This window comes from Coregonus lavaretus, assembly GCF_964263955.1.
Source record: "Coregonus lavaretus genome assembly, chromosome: 8".
In the NCBI taxonomy this organism is placed as follows: domain Eukaryota; kingdom Metazoa; phylum Chordata; class Actinopteri; order Salmoniformes; family Salmonidae; genus Coregonus; species Coregonus lavaretus.
In genome coordinates, this window is record NC_139995.1 from 58358128 (window position 1) to 58377344 (window position 19217).

The following is a 19217-nucleotide window of genomic DNA, read 5'->3' on the forward strand; positions in this document are numbered from 1 at the left end:
CGGCGGTTCATAAGAACAAGGTCAAGCAGCAGACATTGGGGACAACAAAGCTACAGACCGGCAGAGGGCGAAAACTCTACTGACCGGGATGACCGCCAACTCATTCGAATGTCACTCAACAACCGTAGGATGACATCAAGTGACCTACAAAAATAATGGCAAACGGCATCTGGGGTGAAGTGCACGGCGAGGACGGTTCGAAACAGGATCCTAGGGGATGGGCTGAAGTCGTGCAAAGCTAGAAAAAAGCCCTTCATCAATGATAAGCAAAGAAGAGCCAGGCTGAGGTTTGCAAAAGACCATAAGGACTGGAGTAAGGTAATCTTCTCTGATGAGTCCAATTTTCAGCTTTGCCCAAAACCTGGTCGTCTAATGGTTAGACGGAGACCTGGAGAGGCCTACAAGCCACAGTGTCTCGCACCCACTGTGAAATTTGGTGGAGGATCGGTGATGATCTGGGGGTGTTTCAGCAAGGCTGGAATCGTGCAGATTTGTCTTTGTGAAGGACGCATGAATCAAGCCACGTACAAGGTTGTCCTGGAAGAAAACTTGCTTCCTTTTGCTCTGACATTGTTCCCCAACTCTGAGGATTGGTTTTTCCAGCAGGACAATGTGCCATGCCACACAGCAAGGTCAATCTCCAGACCTGAACCCCATTGAAAACTTCTGGAATGTGATCAAGAGGAAGCTGGATGGTCACAAGCCATCAAACAAAGCCAAGCTGCTTGAATTTCTACGCCAGGAGTGGCATAAAGTCACCCAACATCAATGTGAAAGACTGGTGGAGAGCATGCCAAGACACATGAAAGCTGTGATTGAAAAATAATAATAATAATATAATCAGGGTTATTCCACCAAATATTGATTTCTGAACTCTTCCTAAGTTAAAACATTACTATTGTGTTGTTTAAAAATGAACATGAACTTATTTTCTTTGCATTATTCGAGGTCTGACAACATATGTTTTGTTATTTTGACCAGTTGTCATTTTCTGCAAATAAATGCTCTACATGACAATATTGTTATTTGGAATTTGGGAGAAATGTTGTCAGTAGTTTATAGAATAAAACAAAAATGTTATTTTTACCCAAACACATACCTATAAATAGTAAAACCAGAGAAACTGATAATTTTGCAGTGGTCTCTTAATTTTTTCCGCAGCTGTATAACGTTTGGCAGAATCTTATCTTGAGCAACTAAAGAGCATTTACATTTTTGAGACAACTACATTGTCTCAAAATCATGATCATCGCAAGTACATCACCACTTACAATGTAATAATTATGAAGCATTATAAGCACGTCATGAACCAATGAAAGGATATAGAACGTTGCTGAGCAGATACTTCCTGGACTTCTCATGGCGCAGGATAGCGGTCGTCAAACGTAGGTAGTGAATCTGGAGAATGTCACAGAAGACAAATTATAAGTCATATTGCAGTCACAATTACCATTAGAATATATTGAATATACACACCCCCAGACCCACCTACACCCACAGCTCTGAACTATGTAAATATCTGCAGAGCTGCTGGACATTTTTAACCACCTATCTCAGACTGTAACCTCCTCACCTCAACAAGCTCTCCTCCACTAAATGTGACAAGGACTAACTGAAAGACATCCTACTCCTACACAAACACAGCTGCTCCTTTGGTGCATCTAAGGTTTAACGTCAACATCGTAAATTCAAATTATTATTTATTTACGAGGTACTTCCTGAATTAACCGACTATGTATAATCACACCAAGGTGATATCTGATTGGCTGTCCATCGTCTCAGTGTCCTTCGTTTGGAGAAGATCTGAGGCTGTGTTTCAAATTACACCCTATTCCCTACATGGTGCACTACTTTGACCAGTGCAACATAGGGCACTAACAGGGCGCTGGTGCAGTGTGGCGCACTACACAGTTTAATAAATAGGGTATCATTTGAGACACAGCCACTGTTCCTACTCCCCGCCTACAAGCAGCAACTCAAGAGGGAGCCACCAACACAGAGAATATTGAGGCACTGGACAGAGCAGGCAGAGTTAATGCTGCAGGATTGTTTTGAGAATACTGATCGAAATATGTTCTAAAAGATTCATCCACCCAGGACACGTCCATCAACATTGAGGAATAAACATCGGCAGTCACAGGCTTCATTAGGAAATGTGATGATGATGTGCCCACAATCATAATCCGGACATACCCCAACCAAAAACACTGGATTAACGGAGACATCCGTACCATGCTGAGAGCCCATACTGCAGCATTCAAAGTCAGCAGAACGAACACCGATGACTCGGTGGAGCAAACCATTCAAGGCAAGGAGGTACGAGCTCCGCAAATCCATTAGGGACGCAAAAAGACAACACAGACTCGCATCGCATGTGGAAAGGACTACAGACTATCACAGACTGCAAAGGCAGATCGAGCTAGTCTCCCTCTCAGACGAGTTTAACACATTCTATGCTCGCTTCGAGGCAGACAATACCGAGTCATCCAGGAAGACTCCTGCTGCTCCGGACGAACAGGTGCTTTCGCTCTCCGATGTGGAAGTGAGGAAAACTCTCAAAAGAGTGAATACCCACAAAGCCACCGGCCCAGATGGCATCGCTGGCCACATCCTCAGAGTATGTGCTTACCAGATGGCAGGCATCTTCTCGGACATTTTCAACCTGTCCTTCTCCCAGGCTGTAGTCCCCACCTGCTTTAAGGCAACCACCATCGTCCCAGTGCCCAAGAAAAACAAAGGTGACATTCCCGTCGCGCTCACCTCGGTCATCATGAAGTGCTTTGAGAGGCTGGTCACGGCCCACATCAAGGCCATCATACCAGTCACACTGGACCCACTCCAATCTGCCAACCGCTCCAACAGATCCATGGAAGATGACATTTCCATCACTATTCACACACGGCCGTAACACATCTGGACAAGAGGTACACACACCTATGTGAGAACGCTGTTCATTGACTACAGTTCAGCATTCAGCACTATTGTTCCCTCCACATCACGAGGACTTGTCGTGGACTAACAACCTCACCACCCTTGACAAGAGGACGTAACAGCGTCTCTACTTCCTGAGGCCACTGAAGAAATTTGGCATGCCGCCCCGGGTCAAATACTACCGCTGCACCATGGAGTGTCCTGACCGGTTGCATCACGGCCTGGTACGGGAATTGCTCCATCCACGACCCAAGGCCCTCCATCCACGACCCATAACCCTGTTGCAGGGGCTGAGTCACTGGCCTGCTGGTGCTCTTTCATGCCGTCCCTGGGAGGGGTGCGTCACTTGAGTGGGTTGAGTTACTGACGTGATCTTCCTGTCTGGGTTGGCGCCCCCCCCCCCCTTGGTTTGTGCTGTGGTGGAGACCTCTGTGGGCTATACTCGGCCTTGTCTCAGGATTGTAAGTTGGTGGTTGGGGATATCCCTCTAGTGGTGCGGGGGCTGTGCTTTGGCGGAGTGGGTGGGGTTATATCCTTCCTGTTTGGCCCTGTCCGGGGGTTTCTTCGGATGGGGCCACAGTGTCTCCGGACCGCTCCTGTCTCAGCCTCCAGTATTTATGCTGCAGTAGTTTATGTGTCGGGGGGCTGGGGTTAGTTGGTTATACCTGGAGTACTTCTCCTGTCTTATCCAGTGTCCTGTGTGAATTTAAGTATGCTCTCTCTAATTCTCTCGTTCTCTCTTTCTCTCTGAGAACCTGAGCCCTAGGACCATACGTCAGGACTACCGGGCATGATGACACCCTGCTGCCCCCAGTCCGCCTGGCCTTGCTGCTATTCCAGTTTCAACTGTTCTGCCTGCGGCTACGAAACCCCTACCTGTCCCAGACCTGCTGTTTTCAACTCTAAATGATCGGCTATGAAAAGCCAACTGAGAGACCTGAGCCCTAGGACCATACGTCGGGACTACCGGCCGTGGTGACTCCTTGCTATCCCCAGTCCGCCTGGCCTTGCTGCTATTCCAGTTTAAACTGTTCTGCCTGCGGTTATGGAACCCCTACCTGTCCCAGACCTGCTGTTTTAAACTCTAATGATCGGCTATGAAAAGCCAACTGAGATTTATTCCTGATTATTATTTGACCATGCTTGTCACTTATGAACATTTTTGAACATCTTGGCATGGTTCTGTTATAATCTCCACCCGGCACAGCCAGAAGAGGACTGGCCACCCCTCATAGCCTGGTTCCTCTCTAGGTTTCTTCCTAGGTTTTGCCTTTCTAGGGAGTTTTTCCTAGCCACCGTGCTTCTACACCTGCATTACTAGCTGTTTGGGGTTTTAGGCTGGGTTTCTGTACAGCACTTCGAGATATTAGCTGATGTAAGAAGGGCTATATAAAATAAAATTGATTGATTGATTGATTGATGTCTCAAAGCTTAAAGCATCCTTCTTTAACCTGTCTCCTCCCCTTCACCTACACTGATTGAAGTGGATTTAACAGGTGACATCAATAAGGGATCGTAGCTTTCACCTGGATTTAACTAGGCAATCTATGTCATTGAAAGAGCAGGTGTTCCTAACGTTTTGTACCCTCAGTGTACACCATGCGTATCCTGTAGATACGTCAGCAGAAGTGTCCACTTAATTTGAGGGCTGAGGGGAGAGGGTGTGTCTTTTACGTGTTTGGAACGCAGCCCAGGTATTGTACGGAGGGGGGCGGAGTCTGAGACAGGAAGTAACTCTACAGGTATGCTAGGGCATGGTCAGTGGGCATGGTCTCTTACCTGGAAGCCCAGGTCGGGGATGATGGGGGAGAATCTGTAGGCCCTGAGCAGTGACATCATCAGTTGCTTCAGACACTCGTTCACCTCATAGTCCTGTACGGGCAGAGTCATCGCAAACAGAAAAACATGACATATGCACTTAGTCCCCAATCCTAATTTTGAGAGCTGCACGCATGACTTGAGTTTTTTTTTGCACAAATCTACCGTTGACATCAATGCACGATTTACACAAAAGTTTTGAGTTAAGCGAGAAGATCTCCAAGCTAGGATTGGCCCCCCATACAGGTGCAGGAAATATGTTCAGCAAAGACTAGCTAGTGTTGGCTACATGCTAGGCCAGATGCTCACCTCCATGAGCAGCCAGAAGTAGGGGTAGAAATAGAGATTAGGGGGTAGAGGTGGGGGTTAAGGGGGTAGGTACTAACCTCCATGAGCAGCCAGAACTAGGGGTAGAACTAGAGATTAGGGGGTAGAGGTGGGGGTTAAAGGGGTAGGTACTAACCTCCATGAGAAGCCAGAAGAGGTCTAGGAGCTGCTGTATGAGAGGATGTTCGTCCACTGAGCCGCCCCCCTCCAGTATACCCAGTAGGAAGTTCATCAGCACATCTTCTACCAGATACACCTTACACTGTAGAGGCAGATACTCAACATATTACACTGGAGAGGCAGATACTCAACATATTACACTGTAGAGGCAGATACTCAACATATTACACTGTAGAGGCAGATACTCAACATATTACACTGGAGAGGCAGATACTCAACATATTACACTGGAGACAAGAACACACACAAGATAAATTATGAGACATGAACAATGTTTTGATCCCCATTGGGATCTCCTCAACAGACAACATTGCGAACCACATTGCAGAATCAATTTGCGAAGAACATCGGCCCAAAAAGGAAAAATGTACACCAGTTTCCACTGCAGTCATTTAGCTGTGACGATACGCCAATGCAAAATCATTGCCGCCACTCCCCCAACAATATGGACAAAATATTTCTGCCGAGGCGCACTTCAAAGATGCTAGAACAGTCCACATTTACTTTTTACTACTCTGAATGAATAGAAAAAGCAGACTACCCCATAGTAGAGTAGCTGATCTACCTAGTTGGCTGGTTGTTGTGTGTTCTACGCCAGATAAATATTCCCCTTAAGGCGCATTCAAGTTGCGAGTGCTATAGGGAGGGAAACATGCATTCTGACAATGCACAACAATTCATAATGCAGTTTTAAAATGGCCTTTGTTAGAAAGGGCGATCCCAGCATTCTATTCTTACTTTATTAAAATTTCTCAACTCCTTAATACACCATATTAAACCCAGAGTTTTTAGCAACATGGTTCAATTGTAGGATAACTTGGGGTAAAACTGAATTTTTTTTTTTTTTGGGGGGGGGGGTTACTTCAATTGTGATGAGACAGACAACATTTTTAGTTAAGTAAGAATAGTGGCAGCCAGGGAAAGTGTTGAGGGGAAATTGTGACATTTAGTGTTTTTTTTTCTGTGAGAAAAACAGACAGGGGACGTGTTACCCCCAGGTTACCCTAACATGTAGAACACATTATATTCACCATGTTTATGCACTTTTTTTGGGACATGCAAATTCATCAATATAATGCTAACTAGTCCCTAAAATATCCCATTTGGGATCTAGCTAATGATTAGCCCAATAGGGTAAATGCAGATGGGCAAACCCCATGCTTCAGCCTATTTATTTAGAGCCAATATGCTGCATCAGTTGGGCTACAGGTGATAATGTTTATTGCTAATAGCGTACCTGATAATATGCATGGTCCAATAACATAATCCCATTTCTTTTTTCACAATATGTTATTGGGCTCATTTCTGGAGGTGGAAATTATATTTTAGATGGTGTCGGCATAATTTCATTTTTCATTCATTTAACAGTAGAATGTTTTTTTTGTTTGTTTGTTTTTTTGTCACCAGAACATAAATCCAAAGACTCTTCACTCACCATAAGTGGGGCAAAGTAGTTGAAGATGTGTGCCAGAGTAACTAGGGTGGTGGGCTCTCCGTGTAGGCTCCAGCAGGCAATATCTTTCTCCACCACCTTCTCCTCCTGTTGGGAAGATAAAAGGTTAACAGACAATGGGCAAACAATTCCGGAAACTTCCACAAATGTCCCATGTTTAAAAAAAAAAAAAAAAAAAATCCCGGTTAATGGATTCCCAGAGTAAGGAAATAAAATGGTAATCCTCCAACCGGGGTTTTCTGAAAAACCTGGGAATTTTAGGAACGTTTATGTAATTTCCGAACATATTTACACACACATTTCTAACGCAAATGAATCGTAAGATAAATTAATAATGACAATTTTTAACACAGTATTCACATATATATTACTCATATATATATATATATGAGCACTTCAGTATCTGTGAGGTTACACCCCATCCCACATCTGTTTAACAACAAAGTGGCAAATTGACCGCTTTGTTGACGTTTGAATCCCAGATCAGCCCTTTATGTTACCTGTGTGTCTATGGTGGTGGACAGGACCGTCTTGATATAACCTAGCAGTTTGTGAGCCCTGAGGATGTCTGCAGTTGGAGGGTTCTGGAGGGGCAGGTAGCCCTCTACGGGGTATCTGAGGGGGCGACTGCCGAAGTTGAACGCCACCGACTCTTTAAAGGACAGGCTAATAGCAGGGAAATAGGCTATTCCTGGACCCATCTTAATGTTGCTGAACGCTGTGCCCAGTGACTGGCCATTCCTGGGAGAGGGAAGGGAATCGAAGAGATTTTTGCTACTTTAATATCACCACAAATTAACGTTAAAAAATATCACAACATGAGAGAATATGGTAAACAAGCTGAAAATAAATAAAGTCATTTTCACAAATCGACACGTATATATTGTGATTAGAAAACAGTGATGACTTACAGGCAGAATGTGATGGTTCCCTCGTCAAGGTCTATCAAACAGCTCACTATGTCTCCAGCCGCCCATGACTACAAACAAGAAACAACATGTCAGGACATCACGTTAGCTAGCACGCGACACCATAACAAAACCTTGCTCTCGATCAACCACTGTGATCTTCTCACCTTGCCATAGTTAGTGGTTGTAACGTTCCACTTCCTGACTCGGTTTCCATCGTAAGCGTACGAGTCTGGAGTGTCGCCCACGCCTTCCTGATCATAGAGAAAACATCCATTACAGTCCCACTATACACCAGTGGAGGCTCATAATAACGGAACGGGGAACAGAGCGAATGGAATGGCATAAGACACGTTTGATGTACTTGACACCATTCCACTCCAGCCATTACCACAAGCCAGCCCTCCTCAATTAAAAGGTACCACCAACCGCCTGTGCTATACACACACCCTCCTGATGAAAGAGAAAACATAAGCTGAACAACAATATAAAAAACGCAACATGTAAAGTGTTGGTCCCAATGTTTCATTGAGCGGAAATAAAAAAGATCCCAGAAATGTTCCATACGCACAAAAAGCTTATTTCTCTCAAATGTTGTGCACAAATTTGTTTGCATCCCTGTTAGTGAGCATTTCTCCTTTGCCAAGATAATCCATCCACCTGACAGGTGTGGCATATCGAGAAGCTGATTAAAGAGTATGATCATTACACAGGTGCACCTTGTGCTGGGGACAATAAAAGGGCACTATAAAATGTGCAGTTTTGTCACACCACACAATGCCACAGATGTCTCAAGTTGAGGGAGCGTGCAATTGCATTGCTGACTGCAGGAATGTCCACCAGAGCTGTTGCCAGAGAATTTAATGTTAATTTCTCTACCATAAGCCACCTCCAACTTCGTTTTAGAGAATTTGGCAGTACGTCTAACCAGCCTCACAACCGCAGACCACATGTAACCACGCCAGCCCACATCCTGCAGGATTCACAACAATACACAAATCTAAAAGTAAAAGAATGGAATTAAGAAATATGTAACCATGCCAGCCCAGGACCTCCACATCCGGCTTTTTCACCAGCAGGATCTTCTGAGACCAGCCACCCTGACAGCTGATGAAACTGTGGGTTAGCACAACTGAAGAATTTCTGCACAAGCTGTCAAAACCGTCTCAGGGAAGCTCATCTACGTGCTCGTCATCCTCACCAGGGTCTTGAACTGACTGCAGTTTGGCGCAGTAACCGACTTCAGTGGGCAAATGCTCACCTTCGATGGCCACTGCCATGCTAGAGAAGTGTGCTCTTCACGACTGAATCCCGGTTTCAACTGTACCGGGCATATGGCGTCATGTGGGCGAGCAGATTGCTGATGTCAATGTTATGAACAGAGTGCCCCATGGTGGGGTTATGGTATGGGCAGGCATAAGCTACGGACAACAAACACAATTGCATTTTACCGATGGCAATTTGAATGCACAGAGATACCATGACGAGATCCTGAGGCCCATTGTCGTGCTAATCATCCGCCGCCATCACCTCATGTTTCAGCATGATAATGCACATCCCCATGTCGCAAGGATCTGTACACAATTCCTGGAAGCTGAAAATGTCCCAGTTCTTCTATGGCCTGCATACTCACCAGACATGTCTACTATTGAGCATGTTTGGGATGCTCTGGAGTGACCAACAGATGAATATCTGTATTTCCAGTCATGTGAAACCCATAGATTAGGGCGTAAGGAATTTATTTCAATTGACTGATTTCCTTATATTAACTAGCTCACTAAAATCTTTGAAATTGTTGCATGTTGCGTTTATATTTTTGTTCAGTGTACCTTACAGTAACACTATACCTAAAGCCCTGCAGATATAATGCATTATGAGGCAGTTATAGACTTAAAACTCGTAATGAGCATGTATGACCCCCTTATAAATTACAGAATAAGTTGGTACAGGTTCACCCTCATAGGGCCCAGGAGTTTTTCCCTGACCATGTTATAATAATAATAATATAATAAGCCATTTAGCAGACGCTTTTATCCAAAGCGACTTACAGTCATGTGTGCATACATTTTTACGTATGGGTGGTCCCGAATATCGAACCCACTACCCTGGCGTTACAAGCGCCGTGCTCTACCAATTGAGCTACAGAGGACCACTGTTGATCTTCATAAGGCCCAGGAGATCTAAGGCAACAGCTAGGGCCCTTAGAACTAAGACAACAGCTAGGGCCCAGGAGATCTAAGACAACAGCTAGGGCCCTTAGTTCTAAGACAACAGCTAGGGCCCAGGAGATCTAAGACAACAGCTAGGGCCCTTAGTTCTAAGACAACAGCTAGGGCCCAGGAGATCTAAGACAACAGCTAGGGCCCTTAGATCTAAGGCAACAGCTAGGGCCCAGGAGATCTAAGACAACAGCTAGGGCCCTTAGATCTAAGACAACAGCTAGGGCCCAGGAGATCTAAGACAACAGCTAGGGCCCTTAGATCTATGGCAACAGCTAGGGCCCAGGAGATCTAAGACAACAGCTAGGGCCCTTAGATCTAAGACAACAGCTAGGGCCCAGGAGATCTAAGGCAACAGCTAGGGCCCTTAGATCTAAGGCAACAGCTAGGGCCCAGGAGATCTAAGACAACAGCTAGGGCCCAGGAGATCTAAGACAACAGCTAGGGCCCTTAGACCTAAGGCAACAGCTAGGGCCCAGGAGATCTAAGGCAACAGCTAGGGCCCAGGAGATCTAAGACAACAGCTAGGGCCCTTAGATCTAAGACAACAGCTAGGGCCCAGGAGATCTAAGGCAACAGCTAGGGCCCAGGAGATCTAAGACAACAGCTAGGGCCCTTAGATCTAAGACAACAGCTAGGGCCCTTAGTTTACATTGATCATTTCATCTGATGGTCCAAATGTCTTTAGAGGACAGAGGAGAGTGGAGAAACACAGACAGGCTATACGCCTGTATAGGGGCGACAATATCAATCACATTTATTTATAAAGCCCTTTTACATCAGCAGATGTCACAAAGTGCTTATACAGAAACCCAGTCTAAAACCCCAAACAGCAAGCAATGCAGATTTAGAACCACGGTGGCTAGGGAAAAACTCCCTAGAAAGGCAGGAACCTAGGAAGAAACCTAGAGAGGAACCAGGCTCTGAGGGGTGGCCAGTCCTCTTCTGGCTGTGCCGGGTGGAGAGGAACCAGGCTCTGAGGGGTGGTCAGTCCTCTTCTGGCTGTGCCGGGTGGAGACTATAAAAGTGCATGGCCATTAAGGCCAGATTATTCTTCAAGATGTTCAAACGTTCATAGATGACCAGCAAGGTCAAATAATAATCACGATACTAGACCATCTCTTCTTCAACTAGGGCCCTGAGTAGTTCCTGGTCAGGTCACATGGTCAGGTAAACCTCCTGGCCCCGTCCTGATGGTTGGTTGTTCCGGGGTGCATCAGTAATGGCACCCTATTCCCTATATAGTGCACAACTTCTACAGTCATTTAGCAGACGCTCTTATCCAGAGCGACTTACAGGAGCAATTAGGGTTACGTGCCTTGCTCAAGGGCACATCGACAGATTTTTCACATAGTCGGCTCGGGGATTAGAACCAGCGACCTTTCAGTTACTGGCACAATGCTCTTAAACCACTAAGCTACCTGCCGCCCCAAGTCAGCCCTGATATAAGGGACAGGATAGGGTGCCATTTCTGACAGAACCACAGTGAACCTGCTGTACCTCCTGGTTGAACCTACAGTTCACAGTGTACCATCCTATCAGACACTCAATATATGGTTCTGTTCTGGTTATAAGAATGATCTTACCTCCTGGTTGAACCTGCAGTTCACAGTGCACCATCCTATCTGCATCAGGCCCTGTGACGAGATCAGCACCTCGTACGCCCATTTCCCTGGAATCCATGGCACAGTAATCAACGTTAAGACATGCTTCTGTACCAACATGCGATTGGTCCGATTAAAAAAAAAAATGAGTAAGACCTGTATATCAAGTAAAAAGAATGATAGTGTAGTATTGTCTTGCTGTTGAAGTACTTACCTCTGTATACACAGGTAGTAGCTCTAATGGAACTGAAATTACTATGACCTATGACCTGGAAAGAAAACAATGATCACACAGTACAAGTGACAACATATGGAGGAAAACGACCAATCAGAAACAGATGTTTAGGTACACCCTAGAACTGATTCTAGATCACTCAGAGTTGATTCTCAGGACACATTCTAATTCTACAACATATGGAGGAAAACGACCAATCAGAAACAGATGTTTAGGTACACCCTAGAACTGATTCTAGATCACTCAGAGTGGATTCTTAAGACACATTCTAATTCTACAACATATGGAGGAAAACGACCAATCAGAAACAGATGTTTAGGTACACCCTAGAACTGATTCTAGATCACTCAGAGTGGATTCTTAAGACACATTCTAATTCTACAACATATGGAGGAAAACGACCAATCAGAAACAGATGTTTAGGTACACCCTAGAACTGATTCTAGATCACTCAGAGTGGATTCTTAAGACACATTCTAATTCTACAACATATGGAGGAAAACGACCAATCAGAAACAGATGTTTAGGTACACCCTAGAACTGATTCTAGATCACTCAGAGTGGATTCTTAAGACACATTCTAATTCTACAACATATGGAGGAAAACGACCAATCAGAAACAGATGTTTAGGTACACCCTAGAACTGATTCTAGATCACTCAGAGTGGATTCTTAAGACACATTCTAATTCTACAACATATGGAGGAAAACGACCAATCAGAAACAGATGTTTAGGTACACCCTAGAACTGATTCTAGATCACTCAGAGTGGATTCTTAAGACACATTCTAATTCTACAACATATGGAGGAAAACGACCAATCAGAAACAGATGTTTAGGTACACCCTAGAACTGATTCTAGATCACTCAGAGTGGATTCTTAAGACACATTCTAATTCTAGAATTTAGTCACTTAGCAGCGGCTCTTATCCAGAGAGTGCACACATTTTCATACTTTTTTGTACTGGTCCCCCCCCTTGGGAATCAAACCCAAAACCCTGCCGTTGCAAGCGCCATGCTCTACCAACTTGAGCCCAACCCCAAGGCTATGGTTCTCACCCCCAGAAGGTCGTCGTCTACAAACAGGAGGCCTTCGAAGCCACTGGTGTGATCCAGGACCACGGTCAAAGGACCTAGACAACCATCCACTGGCTGATCTGGAGAGGAGGAGAGACTCGTATCAGTTTGGTGTGGTGAAAGAGAGACCCATACATATAAATCCAGTAGATTTATTGCCTGTTCGGTTGACCGGTCAGTCCGTAACTCTTCCGTTCGTATCTTTTGAGGTTTAATCTGTAGTTTCACAGTAAGTTAAGTTTCATATCACACCTAACAAGGCAGTACACAGAGGATGTCGTTTCCAGTATTGAGATTGTTAAAAAGAAGTTGCTGTGGATCCCTATGGCTATTTCATCAGTAGATAGCCGGCACAGCTCTTCATGGACGGTTAATTGCGATCCAATAGCCAATGACTTCATAAATAAATGCCACCGGCTGGGGTGGAGAGGATAAAAAAGTATTTACTCCATCACCACAAACGGATAGCTTTATGAACATGTGGGTCTGGTGTCCTCAGTAGAATGTGTGTGTGTGTGTGTGTGTGTGTGTTTGTACACACCTCTGGTGTCCTCAGTAGGCTCTCCCTCCGTTAATAGCCTCTCCAGATGAGCTCCCAGGTCCTGGAAGCCCAGAGGTTTCCTAAGGACGAAAAAAAAAAAAACATCAGACAACATTCACCACACATTTCCTCCTTGGCCTGATAGTGGTTTGTGGTCGTTTCATCTTCCTAAAGTTGAATGTACTTATTTATATTTGTAAAAAGAAGGTCCCGGAAGACAGCTTAGATCCCTTCAAAAGTGCATTGCTGACACGTTTCGGTTACAATCGTTTTTTGTCAAAGTACTTATTTTATGTCGTTCCCTAAAAATGTTACTCAAACCTTTCCTCAGAGACCCCCCCCATCCCCCCAGACGTTTCAGTGTTATTGTAGCCCTGAACTGACACACCTGATTGAACTAGTCAAGGGATTGATGATACCACCATAATTTACCCACTAAAAACACCTTTAGAGTAAATAGTGATTATAAAAAGGTAGGGCCCACATAGCTTGTGTTTCTGTAGGCAAATATTTTCACAGGGTAATTATTAAGTGAGCTGAGAAAATGTTTTCTGTCCCACCTAATTTAGAACACTATAAAAAAAGTAGTAAGCGCAGTCATGGTGGTGACAGGTGATGCGTGGGTCAGCCGTTTGTTCAACCGTCACCCGCCCGCAATTGCTAATAACCCATCCGCAACCGCACGAATACAGATCTATGTAATAAAGTGAGGACCGCACCCGACCGGAACCCGCAAATAGGCCGATAGAAAAATGTGCTGTATGGTCAGAGACGGGGTTGCGGTATTACATTTTTTTTAAAGCCTAATTTAGATAGGCTATGTTTCTACTTATATGTTACTCAACTTGTCTATAATTAGACACAATCAGCTTCTCTTCTGTCATTACACAGCCTTATAAGACTAAATAAACCAGAATAATGTCATAAAATCGATGAATGCTTCAGTCTAGTTGACGTCGGTAAAGTTCTCTGTTCTCTGGCTTCTCTCGCAGACGTTTAGAAATGCAATAACAACAAAATAGGAAGGATCTTCCGTGCTAAATTTCCAAATGACATCAGTTTGACCAGTTTTAAGGAAATTAAAAGCTGTGAAAATTGACCCAACACGTTTCTGGATGCATATTTTATATGGTTGAAAAAACAAAATCCGCTTTTATGATGCTGATAAATATGCACCATTAAAAACAGCCCCTAAACGCACATTCGTTCTCTCAAGACGCTGAAATAATTTCATTTGGTGTATCATTTTACAGCAATAAATGCTTAATTATGCAGGAGTTCATATCATATTAAGGCTACATGAGAGGTTATAGACCCACAGTCAGCCTCCAGATTCCATTTAACCATCTGAACAGTAGGCTTAGAGTTCAAATATGGCACGTCAAGTGGCGGCAGGTAGCTTAGTGGTTAAGAGCGTTGTGCCAGTAAATCGAAAGGTCGCTGGTTCAAAATCCCTGAGCCGACTAGGTGAAAAAACTGCCGATGTGCCCTTGAGCAAGGCACTTCACCCTAATTGCTCCTGTAAGTCGCTCTGGATAAGAGCGTCTGCTAAATGACTAAAATGTAAATGAAGTCCCCGTCTTGCGCCTCACAATAAATCACACATAAAAACAGCGATCAACCTCTTTTACCACTTCACCAACTCTTTCCCAAACATTATGCTCTGGCCCCCCCTTCCCTTGATTACAACTCTCCATTTCACAGCTTTTATCTTATTGAATTCAACTCGGACATTGCCCCTTCTTGCCTCAGTGGATCGACATTAACTTTCTTGCTGCCGAAGTTCTTATTTATTTAACCTTGATTTATAAAGGAAGTACGAGGGAGACCTGGCAAAGGGGAACCAGAGAACAAGATCCAAAAAAAGGACAAGTGAAACACACTTTTTGTCCACTTTCACTGTCTGTCAAAGCCATCCAATCCTCGTCAACTAGTAGTGTTAGAGGCAGCTCATTTTCCCTCCTGGTCTGTCTTCATACCCTATCTATAGAGCCGTGCCGGGGGGGGAAACCCGACCCTGAGCCCCCTGGACTACTGGGGAATGGGGACACATGGGTTCAAACTGTATCCATCCCCCCCCAAATTACTTGGAGCGTTTGCTTTCGCTTGAGAACCTGATGGACGAGGTAGCCGAGGTTCGCGCCGTTCGGACCATTTCATTGGCTCCGTTGCGCCAGGCAAGCTCAAATTGGGCACGGTAAAAAAAAAAAAGACTTGAAAGAAAACGAATACTATTTGAAGCCAGGTCTGGAATGGAGACATGGATCAGTTGCTCCATACCTCTATGATACCACACACACACACACCAATGTTACTTTCAACATCTGAACTGTTGCTTAAGCATAACACTAGATAAACATAGCACATCTAGGTTGCTTAGAAAACAAACTGGAAAAGGACTGGGGTTGCTTCCCAAATGACACCCTATTCCCTATGCTGTGACCTGGGGCCGTACGTATCAAGTGTCTCAGAGTAGCTGTGCTGATTTAGGATCCGTTTTGCCTTTTAGATCAGGGATTTTTCTGCCATTGAAATCCTTGGGGCGGGCCGCATAAGCGTTTTATCGGGTCGCCTTTATCCAAACCATTTTTTTTTTTTTTTATTATATATTTATGGGATGGAAAAATGCTTTCAGTGTGTAAACTTAAACAACTAAAAAAAAGTATGTTTTTCTTACATAATATAATCTTTGACAACTAACAAATCACATTTTTACATTTACATTTTAGTCATTTAGCAGACCTAAATATAAGCTAGACAGTCAGGGAGAATTGAAAATTCCAAAAACAAATTTAGCAGTATTGATTTTGTTATTATGTTTGAGCAAAAGCCATGGCAAAATGCATAGAATTGCAGAAAATGTGCTTTAAAACTGCAACATTATCTCTCAGCTCCATGGTGAAATGTGTAACATTTCAGGAAATTGGCTTAAGAATTCAAAAATGTATTTATGCCACCAAAATAGGGGCCTCGAATTCTCCAATTCAGCCACGCCGACAGGGCGACCGTGCTCGTTGCCACGCCGACAGGGCGACCGTGCTCGTTGCCACGCCGACAGGGCGACCGTGCTCGTTGCCACGCCGACAGGCCAACCCGTGCTCATTGCCACGCCCCCTGCCACGCCCACCACCTAAATCCCCTTTTTTGATCCAGAAATACCCTGTAGATCACAACTAATGATATTACACATCCGGACTGGGGTACCTGATCGTAGATCAGCACTCTTACTCTGACACGTTTGATATGGCCCCAGAGCTTTAGGGCCCACGGTCAAAAGGAGTGCACCACATAGGGAATAGGCCGGGTGCCATGTGAGATGCAACCTGAGATTGCTACCAGGAAGGTAATACGTTTGTTATTAAAAAGGGACATTGCAGGATCACTGAACTCTTAAAGGCCACAGAGAAATAAACACTGAAAAGCATCTGTTGATGTAGTGTCTATTTCCACACAGTACACACACCATAGAAATAGAATCTCCATAGATTATATTTCTATGGCACAAGCATCACAACCAATGAGGAAACACACTATAAGGGCCAGTTTCCCAGACACAGATTAAGCCTAATCCTAGACTAAAAAGGTATGCTCAATTGGGGAATCTCCATTGAAATAGCTTTTTAGTGCAAGACTAGGCTTGATCTGTGTCCGGGAAACCTTCCCTCTGAGAGTAGTAGACATTGGTAGAAGAGAAGAGTTGTAGACAGTCAGGCCGATACCTGAGGGAAGCCAGTGGGGGGCGTGGCAGGTGAGAGGCAGGAAATACATGGTGTAGGTAGTCACTCAGTAATTTCTCATTCACAATACCTGAGAGAGAGAGAGAGAGAGAGACATCAGAATAACCAGATGTACATGTACCAGGAATTTGACCAGTTGAAATGGTGCTGACCACAATAAACAGACAGAATATGTTGACATATAATAGTGCCACTCAGTGTTCTAACAATACCAGAGAAAGACAGAGACCAAGTCCAATGGGGAAAGAATGTGACAACAAAATGGAGCTGTACTAGGCTGGTTCCAGAACAGTCTCTGATCAGCCGTCTTGTCAACTCCAATAGTCATATACGCCTGAAACAATGACCATAGGAGTTGGCATGACAGCAAAAACAGATCTGGGACCTGGATACCATCTATCCCTCCCTCCATCCTCTACTCCCCTACCATCCTTTACTCTCCTCGCCACCTCTCTAACCCTCCTTTTTCCTCTCCTCGCCTGACTTGACTTTTGGCCATCCCATCTCTCTCTCCCTCCCCCTCTCCCTCCCTCTCCCTCTAACCTGTCCTCTCCTCTGATCCCTGCTCCCCCTCTCCTCACCTGTGACTTTGGGCTTGTCTGTGTCGGAGGCCAGTCTGTAGTTTCGTCGGGTCAGGGCTGTGCTTCCTCCCCCCTTAGAACTCATTCTGCCTCAGTGGGATGGTCAGGAGATGGAGTTACCTGCCGATGTTTTCCCATGCACAGCTAGGAAAAGACCACCACAACCATAATAAACCACCTTCTTGCACACTGAGAAAAACATACCGTTTCGTCTCAAATGGCACCCTATTCCCTATATAGTGCACTACTTTTAACCAGGGACGGCAGGGCCATGGGCAAAAGTAGTGCAATGTTATAGGGAATAGGGAGCCATATGGGACATACTTACTGCATGCATAAATAATGAGGGGCTCCTGGTACCTACGTCTGGGTTGGGTGACACTGACTAAACATTTGCTCTAGTCTGTAAGATAGCAATGTTAGCCAACATCGTAGAAGCAATGCTATAGCTTTGCATGGAATGGAATTGCTAACGTCGTAGTACCAATGCTATAGCTTTGCATGGAATGGAGTTGCTAACGTTGTAGTACCAATGCTATAGCTTTGCATGGAATGGAGTTGAGAAGTTTGTTATATTACCTAGGTAGCTAACGTTACATATGTGAAATTAAGCGCAGTAACGTCTCCTCACCCTTTTGAAAAACAACTGTTAACCTGTATTACAATGCAATACAAGTGTGTATTGGAGCGTATACAACGCGTACGTACACAGCAGGTATGTAAGAACAGAACAGGGCTTAGGCGGATAGACACACCGTACAAGACAATTACAGTAACGTTCGTTACCTAGCTAGCTAACTAACTAGCAAGGCAAGTACATTTCAGACTGTGGCCACTGTAGCTAGCTAGCTAGCTAGCTAACGTTAGATAGCCAGTGAGCTTGTGGTGGTAGGGTAGGAAATCTAACGTTAGCTAGCCAAGTTTAGTAACTGCCTGGTGCAACATAAGCTGGTAGCGAACTAAAATACTTTATAGCCAAACTAACCAAATCACTACTGTAGTGCAAATAGGTTACACATTGACTACCCGTACATTAAAGTTGTTATTGTACCTAGTTGTTAGCTAGCCAGGTGTTGTACCCAGATTGCAGCCAACGTTAGCTTGCTAGCTAGTTGCTAAGGATTGTGCGGTTGTGCACAAAAAAAACATAACCACATTTCCATAAAATAGCTAGCTACAGTAGCTATGTGAACACGCAAACCTTTTACATGAGTGTCGCTGGCTACGGAGCTGATAAAGTACGTTAGCCTATGATTATTTAGCGATCTTGTTCTCCGTTGTTTTTGCAGTGCAGCTGGACCGCTGTCTGTACTGGATTGCTAGCGTTAGCTGCTAACTGGCTGGTTGGACACTTACCCGGTTCCCTTTCAAGAACTCGAAGACCTCCGAAAACGTATTGAAATATCAACTATGCTTGTTTGGACTAAATTTCCAGTAACGTGCGGTTATGTATCCAGACGGTCGCAACCCCCCCCCTTTAAAACGTTTTAACAAATCCTCTCCTTGTCAAGCGATTCGAAGTCACGGAGTACCAGCTGGTCCAAAATAGATCTCGTTGCAGAAACGCGAATGAGCTGATGAGATATATTCAGTCGGAGTAGCAGAC

General features: G+C 44.6%; 1 protein-coding gene across 1 annotated transcript in view; it reads right to left on the reverse strand.

Moving 5' to 3' along the window:
* The window catches only part of rnf123 (ring finger protein 123), a 266404-nt gene extending 247278 nt beyond the window's left edge, over nt 1-19126 (reverse strand). Inside the window, exons 1-14 of the mRNA XM_084167697.1 lie at nt 18968-19126; nt 17612-17755; nt 17013-17100; nt 13294-13373; nt 12735-12832; nt 11655-11709; nt 11423-11508; nt 7785-7871; nt 7621-7688; nt 7210-7450; nt 6692-6796; nt 5213-5338; nt 4711-4803; nt 1330-1398 (exon numbers count right to left, since the gene is read on the reverse strand). Coding sequence (XP_084023823.1) covers nt 1330-1398; nt 4711-4803; nt 5213-5338; nt 6692-6796; nt 7210-7450; nt 7621-7688; nt 7785-7871; nt 11423-11508; nt 11655-11709; nt 12735-12832; nt 13294-13373; nt 17013-17100; nt 17612-17696 — 1281 coding nt within the window. The 5' untranslated portion in view covers nt 17697-17755; nt 18968-19126. The remainder of the gene's footprint in view (nt 1-1329; nt 1399-4710; nt 4804-5212; nt 5339-6691; nt 6797-7209; nt 7451-7620; nt 7689-7784; nt 7872-11422; nt 11509-11654; nt 11710-12734; nt 12833-13293; nt 13374-17012; nt 17101-17611; nt 17756-18967) is intronic.
* Nucleotides 19127-19217: the final 91 nt, after the last annotated feature.